General features: G+C 43.1%; 1 protein-coding gene across 2 annotated transcripts in view; it reads left to right on the forward strand.

Moving 5' to 3' along the window:
- Nucleotides 1–15,769, forward strand: part of Trim54 (tripartite motif containing 54) — a 20,769-nt gene continuing 5,000 nt past the window's right edge. For both annotated transcript variants that reach the window (XR_013088661.2, XM_076833693.2), the window contains exons 1-3: nucleotides 1–478; nucleotides 13,555–13,727; nucleotides 14,219–14,390. Coding sequence is in view for 1 of the 2 variants with exons in the window: in XM_076833693.2 (XP_076689808.1) it covers nucleotides 311–478; nucleotides 13,555–13,727; nucleotides 14,219–14,390 (513 nt within the window). In the remaining variant the exon portion in view is untranslated. The remainder of the gene's footprint in view (nucleotides 479–13,554; nucleotides 13,728–14,218; nucleotides 14,391–15,769) is intronic.

A 15,769-nucleotide genomic window follows, 5' to 3' on the forward strand; every position in this document is an offset into this window, starting at 1 on the left:
GACAAACAGTGCTGCCCAGAGTGAACGAGAGTGGTTTGGGGAACAAAAGGAGAATCGCCCAGGGAGGGAAGGATAAAGCTACATGTGCCTGGCAAGGACACCAAGCAAAGAGCAGACGTGTCTGGAGACAGCCAGGGCAGGACGAGTTTCCGAGGAAGGGACAGAAGATAGAGCAGCACTATTTTAAGAGGGAGCACCAGAAGGGAGCCTAAGAACCCACAGACAGCCTGAGGTGAACAAGGGAGGGTCCAGAGGCAGTAGAGAAGGCCAGGACCAGGGCCGCAGCCAGGGCCAGCAGAGCACTGAGGGGATGAACTTCACCGTGGGCTTCAAGCCGCTGCTCGGGGATGCGCACAACATGGACAGCCTGGAGAAGCAGCTCATCTGCCCCATCTGCCTGGAGATGTTCTCCAAGCCCGTGGTGATCCTGCCCTGCCAGCACAACCTGTGCCGCAAGTGCGCCAATGATGTCTTCCAGGTGGGCTCAGGGCAGGGGTGGTGAGGAACCCCAGAGGGTGCTGGGCAGAGTGCTCTGGGAGGTGGGTGGGGCCATGGTGGCTGAGGAGCAGAAGAGCTGGGGTCCTAGAATCCCAAAGTAAGCATGAGTCAGCATTTGCCCTGCAGGCTGGCAAGCATAGCCTGTGCCATAGTGGCTAGAAGGCTGGCATCCACAGGGGACAGCGTGCCCAGCACAAACTGGGTGGAGGTGGTCTCACACTGGCCACTGTGGGAGCCACACTAAACTCTGCATTCAGTTTGGGGTTTCAGATTTCGAGATCCTTGTGGAAACTCCAGAGAAGAAATCAATGAAATGCTGAAACATTCAGAATGAAATAATAAATCCTGTGACGAAGCCCCAAATGACACCAGAATTACAGTAAAGCCCAAGGCATCAGTTTTGGGGAACAAAGTTTGACCTAATGACAGGATACTGGGATTTATCCCCAACTTCAGCTCACACCTGTGACCCTTCTAGACTGTTCAGTAAAGAGGCCTAGAGGCTAACAGCTATTGTGGTCAAGACATACCACACAGACAGAAGGCAGAGAAGAAATTCCCCAAAGTGCAGCCAGTTTTGGTTCATCTTTGGTCAGAGAGCATAGTTGAGCAAAGTCACAGATATCATTTTGGTACTGATTTCAAAAATAAAAGCAGCATATACCAGAATGGTTTATAAATGGAGGTTCAAGTACAGATCAGAGGTTGGGGAGAGTGATGGGCAGTTTGTGTGTGTGTTTGTGTGTGTGTGTGTGTGTGTGTGTGTGTGTGTGTATAGATGTATGTGTACACCCAAAACCTTGAAAATGAAATGAAAACTCTTGTCTAGATAAGAGCCATTTGGCTTAGTATGCATTTCAGTGATAAAAGCATCATAAATAAGTATTCTTCAATATTGTTAGTATGAGGAAATGTGCCAAGCACACAAGTAATTTATTTCTTTTTCTTTTTTCTTTTTTTTTCTTTTTTTTTTTTTTTGTGTGTGTGTATATTGTGAGTTGAATTCAGGGCCTCAAGTATGCTCTATCATTGAGCTACACTCTAACCCCAACACAAATGATTTTTTTTTTTTTTTGTATCAGAGATTGAACTCAGGGGCACTTAACCACTGAGCCACATACACACAGTCCTTTTTATTTATTCATTTATTTTTATTTATTTTTTTGAGACAGGTTCTCATTAAGTTGCATAGGGCCTCCCTAAGTTGCTGAGGCTGCTCTCAAACTTGCAATCCTCTTTTCTCAGCCTCCCAAGTTGTTGAGATCACAGGTGTGTGGAGTGATTTTTTTTTTTGGGTAATTTATTTTTTTAATTTTAGATGGACACAATATATTTTTTCTTTTTATATGGTAGCTGAGGATCGAACCCAGTGCCCCATGCATGCTAGGCGAGTGCTCTACCTCTGAGACACAACCCCAGCCCAATCCAAGTGATTTTTAACTTAACTAAGAAAATACTTATCTTTTAGGTTCCTTGGGGCAGATGTTTGGGGAAAAAATAGAATAACTAAACCAGGCCATCACACATTGTTGCCATCTCCACTGGGTGTCCACCAACCTGAAGTTTCTCCTGCTATCTTCCTGTTGAGACCCCTTCCCATCTCCTTTTATTCTGAGTGTTCAAATGTGGCTCCAGAGCCATGCCTTTCCCTCTCTGGGGGCCTAGACTGAATGCTATGCCCCCTCACCCCAGGCTTCAAGTCTTGTCCACCACCTTGGTATTTCCTTTGGTCTAACTAACTCTGTGAACATTCTTCAGGAGGAGATGCCTGGGAAGGAATTGCAGAAAGACTTTGCCACCCTTTCTTAGGAATTTATAGTGAAACATCCTCTCTTCTAATGAACCTGAAATATATGAATCAAAGAGAAATTTGCAAAGTTAACATGTCCTCTAAAAAACTGGCCAGCATGTTAAAATACAAATCATACAGTGTTATCTGACAGTAGGACCCATGAAAAGAATCTATATACAGAGGCAAGAAGAAGTTGAAGTGTCCCCCATTATTGGAGGCAATCCTCTGTATACAGGAGCACTGTTTGGGTTCCAAGAAGCTCTAGAATACTGATATGGGCCCAGAGAGACTCGGAGATGGTCTGGGTCAAACCCTATGCAATATCAGGACACATTGGTTTGCTTCTGTAGTCCCAGCTACTTGGGAGGCTGAGGTGGGAGAATTGCTTGAGCCTAAGAATACGAGGCCAGCTTGGAAAACACAGCAAGACAGTGGCTCAAAACCAAACAACCAAACAACCAACAAGCAAGCAAACAAAACTTGTGCTGACTCTTTGGGAAGTAACATGATTCCCAGGACTCAGGAATGGTTCTATGGATCTGGAGTGGTATACAGCATTGGAAGTGCAGAGCACCCCTGAACCCTCCACAGAGAGCAGAGAACATCTGCCTTCCTTGCTGCTTTATTTGGGAGGGCTTGGGGGAGGCTGACCCAGTTACCCAGCTACAACTATGTATATGCCTCCTGGCAGAACTCAGCAGATCTCTGTCTGAAAGATGAGCATATTTAGTTTTTTCACACATTGCCTCCACATTTTGACAACTCCAGGCATAATCAGATTGTTTTCTAAGTATGGCGACAAGAATAAGACTTTGAGTTCCTCTATCTTCAAACCACTTAGGAAGAAAACCTTTAGAACATTGCCTAGAAAGTTAACAGTTATGAAAGTGACACCAGTACACCATATTTAAACTTTCATATGTGCATTTCTTCCAAGCACCATAGGAGTTTATATCATGAAAAATGAATCTGCTACTTACCTCAGCCCCTCAGTTCTCTTCACCAGATAGAAGCAACCATTACCAACTTTCTTTTTTTTTTTTTTTTTTTTTTAAAGAGAGAGTGAGAGAGGGAGGGAGAGAGAGAGAGAATTTTTTTAATGTTTATTTTTTAGTTATCGGCCGACACAACATCTTTGTTTGTATGTGGTGCTGAGGATCGAACCCGGGCTGCACGCATGCCAGGCGAGCGCGCTACCACTTGAGCCACATCCCCAGCCCCCCATTACCAACTTTCTTGGGAATCCTTCCAAGAAATGTTCACACTTGGGTCCATGTTTGTACATATAAACATACTTACACTGGACTAATGGCCTTGTTCACTTTGCCATGCTTGTTCCATAACCACACATTCAGCTCTCTGCTTTCCTCTTGTTTTAAAATATTTTTTTTAGTTGCAGATGGATACAATACCTTTATTTATTTGTTTATTCATTTTTTTATGTGGTGCCAGGGATCAAAGCCAGTGCCTCACGCAGGCTAGGCAAGTGCTCCACCACTGAGCCCCAGCCCCAGCCCTCTGCTTTCCTCTTGAATAGCTGTCTAATGTTCCATTTCAATGACTGGACCATAGTCTATCTAATCCATCCTCTAGAGCCTATAGATGGTTTTCAGTTTTTGCTGGGCTAAAAACTTCTATGATGGACAACAAATGGGAATTGGGGGGAAATGTGACCTTATAAAATCAGGTTTGCTAGACAGCCAGGAAGAAAACTTTGAATAAAACATTTAGTTGAAAATGTTGAACAGGATTAAGGATTTGGGAGAAAATCAGCCATAATCCCCCTTTAACCAGTCTAATTTTCTTCTCCTTCTCCTTCCATATTACTTTCAAGTCCTTATCCCCACACATATTTTCACATAGTTGCCATTATAATGTGACTACTTCTCTTTAGAGCTGTAACACATCACTCTTTCTCTCTGAACTGAAACAGAAAACAGTAAAATATGACATTAACGCTCTCTAATTTCTCCCTCCCTCTTTCTCTGCACTTGCACCCACTCAGCTACCGAGAATTTTGACTACAGCAAAGCTGTTGGTGTGGGAATTTGACACAAACATCTTCCCATGTGTTTCTGTATTTGTAAACTCTATTTCCTCTGAACTACTTTAAAGCAAGCCTTCAGTTTATTTTTGTATCTGCCCCCACTTTACTGTGGGCACTTACTTGTTTGAGCTGCAACCTGTGGTAGCTCAGCAGAAGGTCTTGTAAGAAGGTTGCAGCTTTTATGGAGGAGGTTCTGTTACAGAGGGACTTGCAGAGAGGAACAGCAACAAAGAGACCTCTTTCTCCAGAAAAGGGTGGTCCGACATAGAGGAGACCTCAGTTTCACTCCAGTCCTATTCCAGCTATCAGTTAATTGTCTGGACCTGGTGTCACCAGTTAGAAGCCTCCGGTGAAAATCCCAGCAGCCTGTCTCCTGGATCCCATGTACCTGCTGCCCAGGTCACTGGGACTTATTAGCTCTGCCTTGGGCAGGTCTCTTGTATGAGAAACTGGTTCACCAAAATTTTGTAGTTGTGTTAACCCACTAGCAGTGCTCTCGGTCTAACTTCTGTAGGGAAGAAGCTTGGTTTCATGGGAACAAAAACCTAGACTGAGGTTTAGCACTCCTGGCACCACTGTCATTGGCAATTTGACACATGACACAAAGCAGGAGGCTAACTGGGCACAGTGGCATACACCTGCAATCCCTGCTACACAGGAAACTGAGGCAGGAGGATTCTAAGTTCAAGGTCAGCCTAGGCAATGTAGTGAGACCCTGTCTCAAAATAAAAAGGGCTTGGGCTGGGGTTGGGTCTCAGTGGTAGAGCACTTGCCTAGCATGTATGAGGCACTGGGTTCGATTCTCAGTACTGCATATAAATAAATGAGTAAAATAAAGGTTCATCAACATCTAATTTTTTTTTTAAATAAAATAAAAAGGGCTCAGTGGTAGAGTGCCCCTGGGTTCGATGTCCAGTACAAAATACAAACAAAGAATAGCCTGTTTACACATCTTTAGATTAAAAGGGTATTTTAAAATGATTTTAACAACCCTTGTAATTCTATCAATCTGCTTTCACAAATTCAAGAAACATGATTTTTTAAAGGATTTTCCATTTTGTACCCAGCATTCTCACTTGGCCTCCTCTTCTGCTTGTCTGTGGTCCGTTTGGTAGCAGGGCTCAGTTTGTCACCCCGTGAAGGGGTAGGGGCTCTTCCCTAGACTCTGTCAGTCATGGCTAGCCCTCTTCTCAAAATCCCTGTTAAAGCTGCTGCTCAGCTTTTACTGAAACCTGGATTCTTCCAAGGCTTTGCAACTTTTCTCCAAATGTCTGGACTTCTGCCCACCACATTCCTGTAGTTTCTCCAGTGTGTTCTGAGGTCTGACTCACAGAACCTGCCTGGTCCATCATTCCTCACTGGCAGATCATCAGGTTGGCCTTGCATCCTGGGCCTGTGTCCCACATTAGCCTCTCCCTGGTCAGGTAGAGAAGAGGGAAAACATTCTGAAATAAGTATGGATTTCCCAAAGTAGTAGCAGTTACAGAGATCTTCCTGGATGGAACATTTCTACCAGAGGTTATAGAACCTACAATAGAAGGCACCATGCAGCCTACAAGAGACAGCTAATGGCATGGATGCCAGCTAAAGCCTGAACAGAGCCAGAATTAAATCCATTGGTGGTGGTGTTAGGGATTAAACCCAAGGTATCATGCATGGTAAGCATATCTATGCTGCTGAGTTGCACCCCCATCCCTGTTCCATTCCATTTTATCCTTCACAGTGAAGAACAAACAGTTATTTCATGCCCTGTGGTTCTGTGTGATCTTTATTATTAAGGTCTAGATTAGGATTGTTACTATTTCCTTTGTGTTTACACAGTGATTTATAATTTATAGAGTACCTTTGCAGACAGAATTCCATTTGAATTACATAGAATGGATCAGAGAGAGAACACAGGAAGCAGATTACGGTCACACAAACAAAGAGATAGGGTAGGGACATAAATCTAAGTGTTGAGTTCTGTTTTCTAGAGTGATAGAATTTCCTCTAAACATCACATTGTTGGCACATAAAAATTTTACTTCCTGGGGCTGACTCTCTTGTCTAAAGGTAATATTTAAGGAAAGAATATACATACAATAAAGCTTATCAGTTATATTTTGTCTTGAAATAGGAAAATAAACAGAAGCAGAATGTAAGATTTTGCTAACTGGAAATTAGTTGGCAGACTGTCGACTATGAAGATATAGTAAGGAGATTATCATCACTACTCTAGAGCCCAAGATTCCTATTTGTGATGAGAAAACAGAAAGACTTATAGTCAGAACAGAGAGTAATTTCTTTTTCTTGCCATGGAACTATTCGTCAGTCTACGAAATCTATGGATCCATTCCAAGACCGATGTTTTTAAATGCATATATATAATATGGTGTTTATATGGGAAACCAGTTGCATTAGAATGCAGAAGCACCCTCAACAAGGGTGATATTGCTGCCAAAGAGGCAAAACAATCTTATGCTTGTTATGTATAAAGCACACACACACAAAAAAAACATGCAGTATATAAGCAGTGGAAATGTGGTGTAGACATTTAATGGGGCAAGAGGAGCTATTAGGAGAAAAATGCCTAGCTGGGTATGATGGGACACCCCCGTCATCCCAGCAACTCGGGAGGTTGAGGCAGGAGAATCACAAGTTTGAGACCAGCCTCAGCAACTTAGCAAGGTCCCAAGCAACTTAGTGAGAACCTGTCTCAAAAAAATAAACAGAAAGAACTGGGGATGTGGCTCAATGGTTAAGCACCCTGAATTCAATCTCTGGTATTTTAAAAAATGTCTAAACAGAATCTTAGAGAGGGCAATAAAGAAGGAGGTTTGGAAGCAGGTGCAGTGGCAGATACCTATAACCCCAGTAACTCAGGAGGCTCAGATAGGAGGATCACCAAGTTCAAGGCCAGCCTCTGCAAATTAGTGAGGCCATAAGCAACTTAGCAAGACCCTATCTCAAAATAAAAAATAAAAAAGGCTGGAATGTGGCTCACTGGTAATGTGTCCCTGGGTTTAATCCCAATACAAAAAAAAAAAAAAAAAGGAGGAGGAGGAGGAAGAAGAGGCTTGGGAATTACCAAATTGTTTATGTGCTTCTTTTTTTTAAATTTAATTGTTGATGGACCTTTTTATTTTTATTTATTTGTATGTGGTGCTGAGAATCGAACCCAGTGTCTCATGCATGCTAGGCAAGCGTGCTACCGCTGAGACACAACCCCAGCCCCTGACATATGTGCTTCTTGATGAACCCATTAAATAATGAGATTTAGCAGTGGCCTAATAACTACTGTAACTTAGAAGTAGTGTAAGTGTAAACTGTTTTTTGAGATTTCAGCAACAATTGTAACTTGATATGAAAACAACTGTGATTTCTGTTGGTGACAAAGTCACAGGTGCTGCTAAAACTCCTGTTTTGCACCTGCATTCATCACTGAGGGAAATGCTCCATTTCTGCTAAAGATTAATGAAAATAAAGATGTAATTCTTCTCCCACCCAAGTTCATAAACTCCCTGAACTCCATGGATCTTTTGGTGTCTGTGGCGCCCAAGTTAAGTACACCTGTGTTGGGGACAACAGTGTCTTCCCAAGTACCCTGGCTTGCAATTCCCGCCTCTCCCCAACATCTCAAATCTAAGTGACTGACCATTCCCACTGATCCCATCTCTGGCCTCCCTCATCCCTCTAGTGCTGCCATCCCTCTAGTCAGCCGTGTGGCTGACCTTGACCATGGCACTTGCTACCTAGCTGATCCTTGCCTTTAGCCTCTCTCTGTCTCATCTATCCACATTACTTCTGTTTGATTAATATTTACCACCTTTTCACTCCCAACTTAGAAACCCAGCCTACAAAATCAAGTTCACATCCTCACCCTGTTCAAACTTTTCCACTATAAACCCATCTTTCCAGCTTCCCCCATGCTCCTCTGTTTGTAACATGAACTTACAGTCCCTCTGCTCCTGAAACTCTTTCCAACCTACCATCTCCTGCTGTCTACCCTGATTTCAAGTCCGTTACAAGTGGCATCTTCTCTTCACACTAATATCCTTGCTAGTTGTGTCCCCTGACGTGTTTTTGTCCTGTTGGCACCGTTAATATGGCATTCTAGTGTCCCCTTTTATTTGTGTCATGTCTGAGCATTGCATTTTTTGTTAAAGGAAGGATTTTTTTTAAATACCTTTATTCTATTTATTCATTTGTATGTGGTGCTGAGGATTGAACCGAGGGCCTCACATGTGCTAGGTAAGCGCTCTACAGTTGAGCTATTGCCCCAGCCCCGAGCTTTGCATTTTTTAAATTAAGGGAGACCCCACCCCAAATCCTCATAGAAAATTTTGAAATCATAAAAAAGAAAAAAGGGAGAAGGATGAGACCCACAACACTACTACTCAATAACAATTACTTCAAAACTATTTAATTTTTGTTTTATGTACTTAGTCATTTGTAGCATATACAGAGAAACTTGGGAAATGCCAATAAATACCAAGAAGAAAAAACTGAATCACATGTAAATTTATTCTGTATATATAGATTTGTATCTTTATTTTAATTTTTTTTAATTTAATTTTTTTTTAATTTTTGGGTACTTGAACCCAGGGGCATTTAACCACATCTCAGTATTTGCCTATTCTATGTACATCATATAAGATAAATTCCACGACAGTTGTCCTTTTGTATCTGGTTTATTCGCTTAGCAGAATATCTTCAGGGCTGGTCCATGTTGTAGGCTGGATCCTGATTACTTTTCTCTCTTAATTTCTGCTATAATCAATATGGCTTTTAATGGCATCATCCATTTTACTGTGCCAGATGTGGGAGGATTCTCTGTTAAAAATGTCGTTTGATTCCTCTCCTTAATTCTGTTAGCTCTGTTTAACTCTCCAGCAGCCATCACTTAGATCTCTTCTTCAATTAAACAGACTAAGTTTTCTTCATTTCTTTACAAACATTAGGTTGAAGTTGTATTGATCCTTGAGAATTTCTTCTTCTGGAGGAGTCCTTTGTCCTTTGGGCTCCTCTTTGAATAGGGGGTTGTTTTATCTGACCCCCCGCACCCTGTGAATTATTTTTCTTTTTTTTAAGTGAGAGTGAGATTGGGCTGGGGATGTGGCTCAAGCGGTAGCGCGCTCGCCTGGCATGCCTGCGGCCCCGGGTTCAATCCTCAGCACCACGTACAAACAAAGATGTTGTGTCCGCCGAAAACTAAAAAAAAAAAAAAAAAAAAAAATTAAAAAAAATTTAAAAATTCTGTCTCTCACTTTATTTTTTTAAGAGAGAATGAGAGAATTTTTTAATATTTATTTTTTTTAGTTTTCGGCAGACACAACATCTTTGTTTGTATGTGGTGCTGAGGATCGAACCCAGGCCCACAGATGCCAGGCGAGCGAGCTACCTCTTGAGCCACATCCCCAGCCCAACCCTGTGAATTCTTGACTCACTCTGAGTGTTTACCTTGTTTCTTTTGCTGTTTCAAATGCAAACTGTCTGGCTGGCCGGATGTTGTCATCAGTTTGCAATCTCTTTTTAGTCATTTGGCTTCTCTGGTGAATAGAGGATATGACCTGAATTAATAGGTAGCTGAGGTCCCATTTTGGCTATGTTGTCTCAGAATGTTTTTCACAGGGAATCCAGTGAACCATCTCCCATGGAGGCATGCACAGATCCCTGGGAAGTGGTCTCCCCCATGAGAACTTTCCTTTTCTTCTCACAGACAAGCAGGTCATTCTGGTTGAAATCTCTGCCCTTACATGCAACACGGTACCCAAGGTTTTGATTTGATGGGTCATCTTCTGTTTATATAACTTAAATAAGTATGCTTAAATAACTTCAATCCACAGTTGCATAGATGATTTTCATCTTGTAAATTTCTTTTCTCTGTGAAGGACAGCTATTTAATTCTTCAGAGTTCCAGAGTGCCTGAGTTCAAATGTCATCTCTGCCACCTTTAGCTGATATCCACATGCAGTTTATCTAACTTCTCTGGGCCACAGTTTTCCCATCTTTGAATTGGGGCTAGTAGTAATACCTGCTTCAGAAAGTTGATATGAGAGCAAATCTGACATAAAGTAAGTCCTCAATAGTTGTCAGTCATTGTCATTACATTTCTTGTAGGGGTAAATGGGTGAATGTTCATCTTTTTACTATCTTGTTTTTTAATATTTGTTTTTCAGTTTTTGGTGGACACAACATCTTCATTTTATTTTTTATGTGGTGCTGAGGATCGAACCCAGCGCCCCGCGCATGCCAAGAGAGCGCGTTACTGCTTGAGCCACATCCCCAGCCCCATCTTTTCACTATCTTTATAAGAAGCTCCACAGGATGAAATTCAATGAAATTCAATAATGTCGGGAAAGTCCAGGGCACGGTGCTTGACACATACAAATCCTCAAAACAATGCTAGAATGTTAAGTAATGAGTCTCCTGCACCTGTGTCCCAGGGAGAGGACAGGTACAGGGAGGAATGGAGGTGGAGAAGAGAAGACATCCCCGAGTTTTGTCTTTGCTCTAGGCTAGATAGAGGTCTCTTTTCCTCTCTTCCAACACTTAGTGAGCACCCCTATATCCCACCATGTGCAAATCAATTGTGAGTAAGATCTTTCCAGGAGCTTGTGGCCTTATTGTTCTTTCAATACCTCTTTACCCACTTGGATTCTAAATATTGATAGGTGATTTTATTAGGCAGACAAAAGTCTGTGATTCTACTCTTTAACACATTCCCCAAACCCAACAATAGTCATATAATCCTAGTTACTGAGAAGGACACATGCACAATTCCAGCCTTGGATAATCTCAAATTCCAGGCTTATGATGGCTAAAGTGTTAATTTCTTATGACTCTCAAGAAATTCTAAGAAAAATGTTGAATGCATAGCACGTGTCAGTTACTCTCCCCAAGCTAAGCTACCCACTTCACATGTTGGAGCCATGTTTCCTGCCTAGGACCCTTGCCACCGAAGGAGCAAACAAGTCTCCTGACTTGGGTACACCTTGTGTGTGATGGGGTGCTGCTGTGCACACCAAAGAGGTCCTTCCAAACTGGTCTTCCAGTGGTGTGTTAGGATTTAGAGAGTTTCAAGGGACACATTTGTAGGAAATACATCTAAATATGCAAAGTCAAAGGTGATTATTTTCTCCATTTCTCTCTAGGAATGAATGGCCTTCCAGCAGGGTCAGGTTGAAGTGTAGCTCAGTGGCAGAGCATTTGCCTGGCAAGCACAAGGCTCTGGATTCAATCCCCAGAACCAAAACAAAACAAATAAAGTCAGGCATGCTGGTACGTGACTGCAATCCCAGTTATTCAGGAGGCTGAGGCAGGAGGATTGCAAGTTGGAGGGCAGCCTGGGCAACTTAGCAAGACCCTGTCTGAAAATACAAAAAATAAATAAAAAAGACTGGGTGTGTGGTTCAGTGGTAGAGATCCCTGGGTTTAATTCTGAGTACCAGGGGAAGAAAAAAAGAGAAGAAATAACAGTGGCTTGAAGAAGGAAAAATATGGATGGGCAGTCGTCAGAGACCTGCTTCTTGATTTTGATTTTTTTTAATATTTATTTTTTAGTTATAGGTGGACACAATATCCTTATTTCATTTTTATGTGGTGCTAAGGATTGAACCCAGGGCCTCACATGTGCTAGGCAAGCGTTCTACCATTGAGCAACCCCAGCCCTGCTTCTTGATTTTGTTGTCATTCTCAACCTGTGTCTACTACCTCATGGCTCAAGATAGCTGCTTCAACTTGACCCATCTCATCTTCATTCCAGGCAGTAGGGAAGAAGAGGGAAAGTAGGACATGCACCTCCCATTAAAGATACTTCCTAAAAATTGCACCAAACATTTCTACTTACCTCCTAGAACACAGTCACTGGCCACACCAGCTGGAAGGGAGGCTTGGATATGCAGACTTTATATCACTTATCTTGCTAAAACTCAGGGGTTCTATTGAAGAAGAGGTGAATATGGGGGAACAATGTGCAATCTCTGCCAGTCTTTCATCTCTACTTCTCTCCACAGATTGATTCTTTTCTCCTTCCTGTAGACTGGCCTACTCTATTCATAGTTTCTGACCATCACACTTTCTGGGATGGCCACAGTGTACACTCTTAGCTCCACCCACAAGCCTTCTTGGTTCCAAAGTAGCACATGATGTAGCTAGCTTGGTCCCCAGGTCTTAATTCCAAGTTTCTGGGAGAACATTTGATTGGTCCTCAGCTCTGAGCCAGTCACCTCTTGTGGGCATGGCAGGGCACTCTCTTTTAGAACGGGATGGAGCAATTCTCTGGTAAGCCTACTTTCCCTATGGTCATGCCCCTTGCACTAGGTGCAAGTTGTCTGCTTGTCCTCAGGGCAAGGGTGCATTGTTGTTATTGTTATTGTTGTTATTATTATTATTATTATTCTTTTGGTTCTGGGGATTAAACCCATGGGCACTTTACCACTGAGCTATATCCCTAGTCCCTTCTATTTTTTTATTTTGAGATAGGATCTCATTAAATTGCTGAGGTTCTTGCTAAATTGCCCCAACTTGCCACACTCTCACCTCAGCCTCCTGAGTCACTGGGATTACAGGTGTGCTCCACCTCACCTGGCTAAGGGTGCATTTTCTTCACATACTTAACCCAGAACATAGCAACTACTTGGCATACTCCATATCTAATGTAAAATGAATAATCCAATTTAGTTTTTAACTACACAGGTTGAATGCTTGACACATTTACAGAGTAAAAAAATAAAAAAGTGCTAGGGGCAGCCCAAGAACCAGGATTCCTGACTCCCAATGCCTGAAGTGACCTTCCAGAATGACCTGATTAATTATAGTTTCTCTGCCTCATTGTTCAGCACTTGCATTGTGTGCACCCCTGCCTAAGACTGCAGAGACTCTCCCCAGACATGGCCCAGAGGGTCCCAGTCTAGGGAACACTGGCTGCATGGCTCAGCCTTCCCACCAAAGCTTTAAGCTGAGCCCCTCTGCAGAGATCTCATCCTCACTCGGCCTTAGCCAAAGCTGCAGGGATGTTCAAGGAGCTGGGCTGAGTAATGAGATAAAGGCCAGAAACCAGCTTCTGGGCCACCTTTCCCTGAGCTGCTTCCAGGGGAAGCCCAGCCACAGTAAAAAAGAGCTAATGCCTCCCCAACCACCACTGTCCTACTCCCCAGCCCCCAAGACCCTTCTTTCTTCCTCCTCCAAGTTCCTGCACCCTCACTGTCCTGTTCTCTTGTGCTACCTATCTTCACAGGCCTCGAACCCTCTATGGCAATCCCGGGGCTCCACTGCTGTGTCTTCAGGAGGCCGTTTCCGGTGCCCATCTTGCAGGCATGAGGTGGTCCTGGATCGACACGGTGTGTATGGCCTGCAGCGAAACCTGCTAGTGGAGAACATTATAGACATTTATAAGCAGGAGTCTTCCCGGTAAGCTGTTAGGGACTCTTGCCTCTCACCTCTCACAAGATCAGGGCCAGGGACTCTGCCAAGGAACCCATCAGGGCCAGAAGGGAGGGAAGGGAACAATCAACTGCCTCTTCAGTTTAGAGAGGAGAGACCTGGATCCACAGAGGGGAGGGACTTGGCCCAGATCATGCTGGGATGGCAGACTCTGATTCCCTGGTAGTACTTCTCCTTCACCCTCTCCTCTTGGGGTGGGGCTGGGAGTCTACCAGCAAGACCCTTGACCTTGCCAACCCTCCATGACCTCCTGTCCTATCGGACAGTCTTTCCCCCTGGAATAGAGACTTGTCTTGGATCCAGATCGCCTCTACCTCTTAGCCACATCCCCTCCCCAAATTGACATGGAAACCACTCACCCACATGCTGCAGGGAGGTAATGGCAGTGGAGACTCAACACTCTGGGCTCACCTCCCTGGCCCCTGACCCTCACTGCCACCCTGCTCGCTCCCCTCAAGGCCACTGCACTCCAAGGCTGAGCAGCACCTCATGTGTGAGGAACACGAGGAGGAGAAGATCAATATCTACTGCTTGAGCTGTGAAGTGCCTACCTGCTCTCTCTGCAAGGTCTTTGGTGCCCACAAGGACTGTGAGGTGGCTCCACTGCCCACCATTTACAAACGCCAGAAGGTATCAAGCAGGGAGGGGAGTTCGAGTGGGAGCTTAGGACAGGGTCAGCCTTTTTGCTCCACTTGCTTGTGCAGTCTAGCAGATCAGGCTAATGGCGCAGTTCTAGGCCTGACCCTGCTTGACCTGGAGTAAGTTACTTGACCTCTCTGGACCTCATTTTCCTCAATTATAAAACAGAAAGTGGAAATACCTACTTTTGAGAGCTGTTATAAGCATAATATTAGATAATAGATGAAAACAGATTTCAGTGTGGTGGACTAGATATGCTCAAGGTCCCCTCCCTATCACACAACTAATTTCTGCATAAAGCATAACTTTAAAATTAGGTTGGTTGGCACATAGGAAGTGAAAGGAACCTCCAAGTGGAGTGGAGCAAGGTGAGGAGGAGAGAGCCAGATGGAAACAGAGCCCTTGGCAGCCAGCAAAGAAAAGACACCATTTCCCAGAGGGTCGATGCTGGCAGTGTCACTGAGCTTGACAGAAGAGGCGATGCCTTCAAATCTCTAAAAGGTGGGGGAGCTGCCTCTAAGACTCCCAAGACCTCAGGTTAAACTGAAACCCTGGAGCTAACATCATCAGCTGCGCCACCTGGCCTTTGACAGGAGCAAATGCAAATTCTGCCTGGAGGAAAATATCCTCAATTTAGCACTTAGGTTTTGTTGATTAAGATCAACAAAATATTAGTTTAAAATTGAAGATACACAGAAGAATGTACTCCATGAGTGAAGTCAGCAGAAACAAAAATTATAATTCAGACACTTGAGGAATTCAGATATTGGAATTATTTTTATAAAATATTTCTTAGTTGTTAATGGACCTTTATCTTATATGTGGTACTGAGAATCAAACCCAGTGCCTCACACATGCTAGGCAAGCGCTCTGGCACTGAACTACAACCCCAGGCCGAGATGTTGGAATTATTAAAGAATAGAAAGTCACTATGAATAAATGCTTTTTAAAAGATGGGATATTTTTAAAAAGCAAAATTATAGAACATTAAAAGTGACCAAGCGTATCTGACCAAGTGTATCTCACCAAATAGAGCTTTTATAAATTAAGTTACAATTATTTAAATAAAACATTCAATGGATGAATTGAATGAAATTTCTCTGAAGAGAGAATTAGTGAATATGATAAAAGGACTGAAAAAAAACGACTATAATGTAGCACTGGGAGGTGAGAAGGTTGAGGATGAGAAGGCTTAGCATAAATCTTATCAGATTCTCAGGATGAGATAATAAAGAGACTAGAGAAGAGGCAATATTATCTGAATGGATATCACAGAATTTTTTTCAGAACTAATGGAAGACATAAATCTACAGATTAAGCACCAAGTCAGTGCCTGGTACATGGCAATATTAGGAGAATGTTTATTCCTT

Source organism: Callospermophilus lateralis, chromosome 14 (genome assembly GCF_048772815.1).
Source record: "Callospermophilus lateralis isolate mCalLat2 chromosome 14, mCalLat2.hap1, whole genome shotgun sequence".
Taxonomy (NCBI): Eukaryota; Metazoa; Chordata; class Mammalia; order Rodentia; family Sciuridae; genus Callospermophilus; species Callospermophilus lateralis.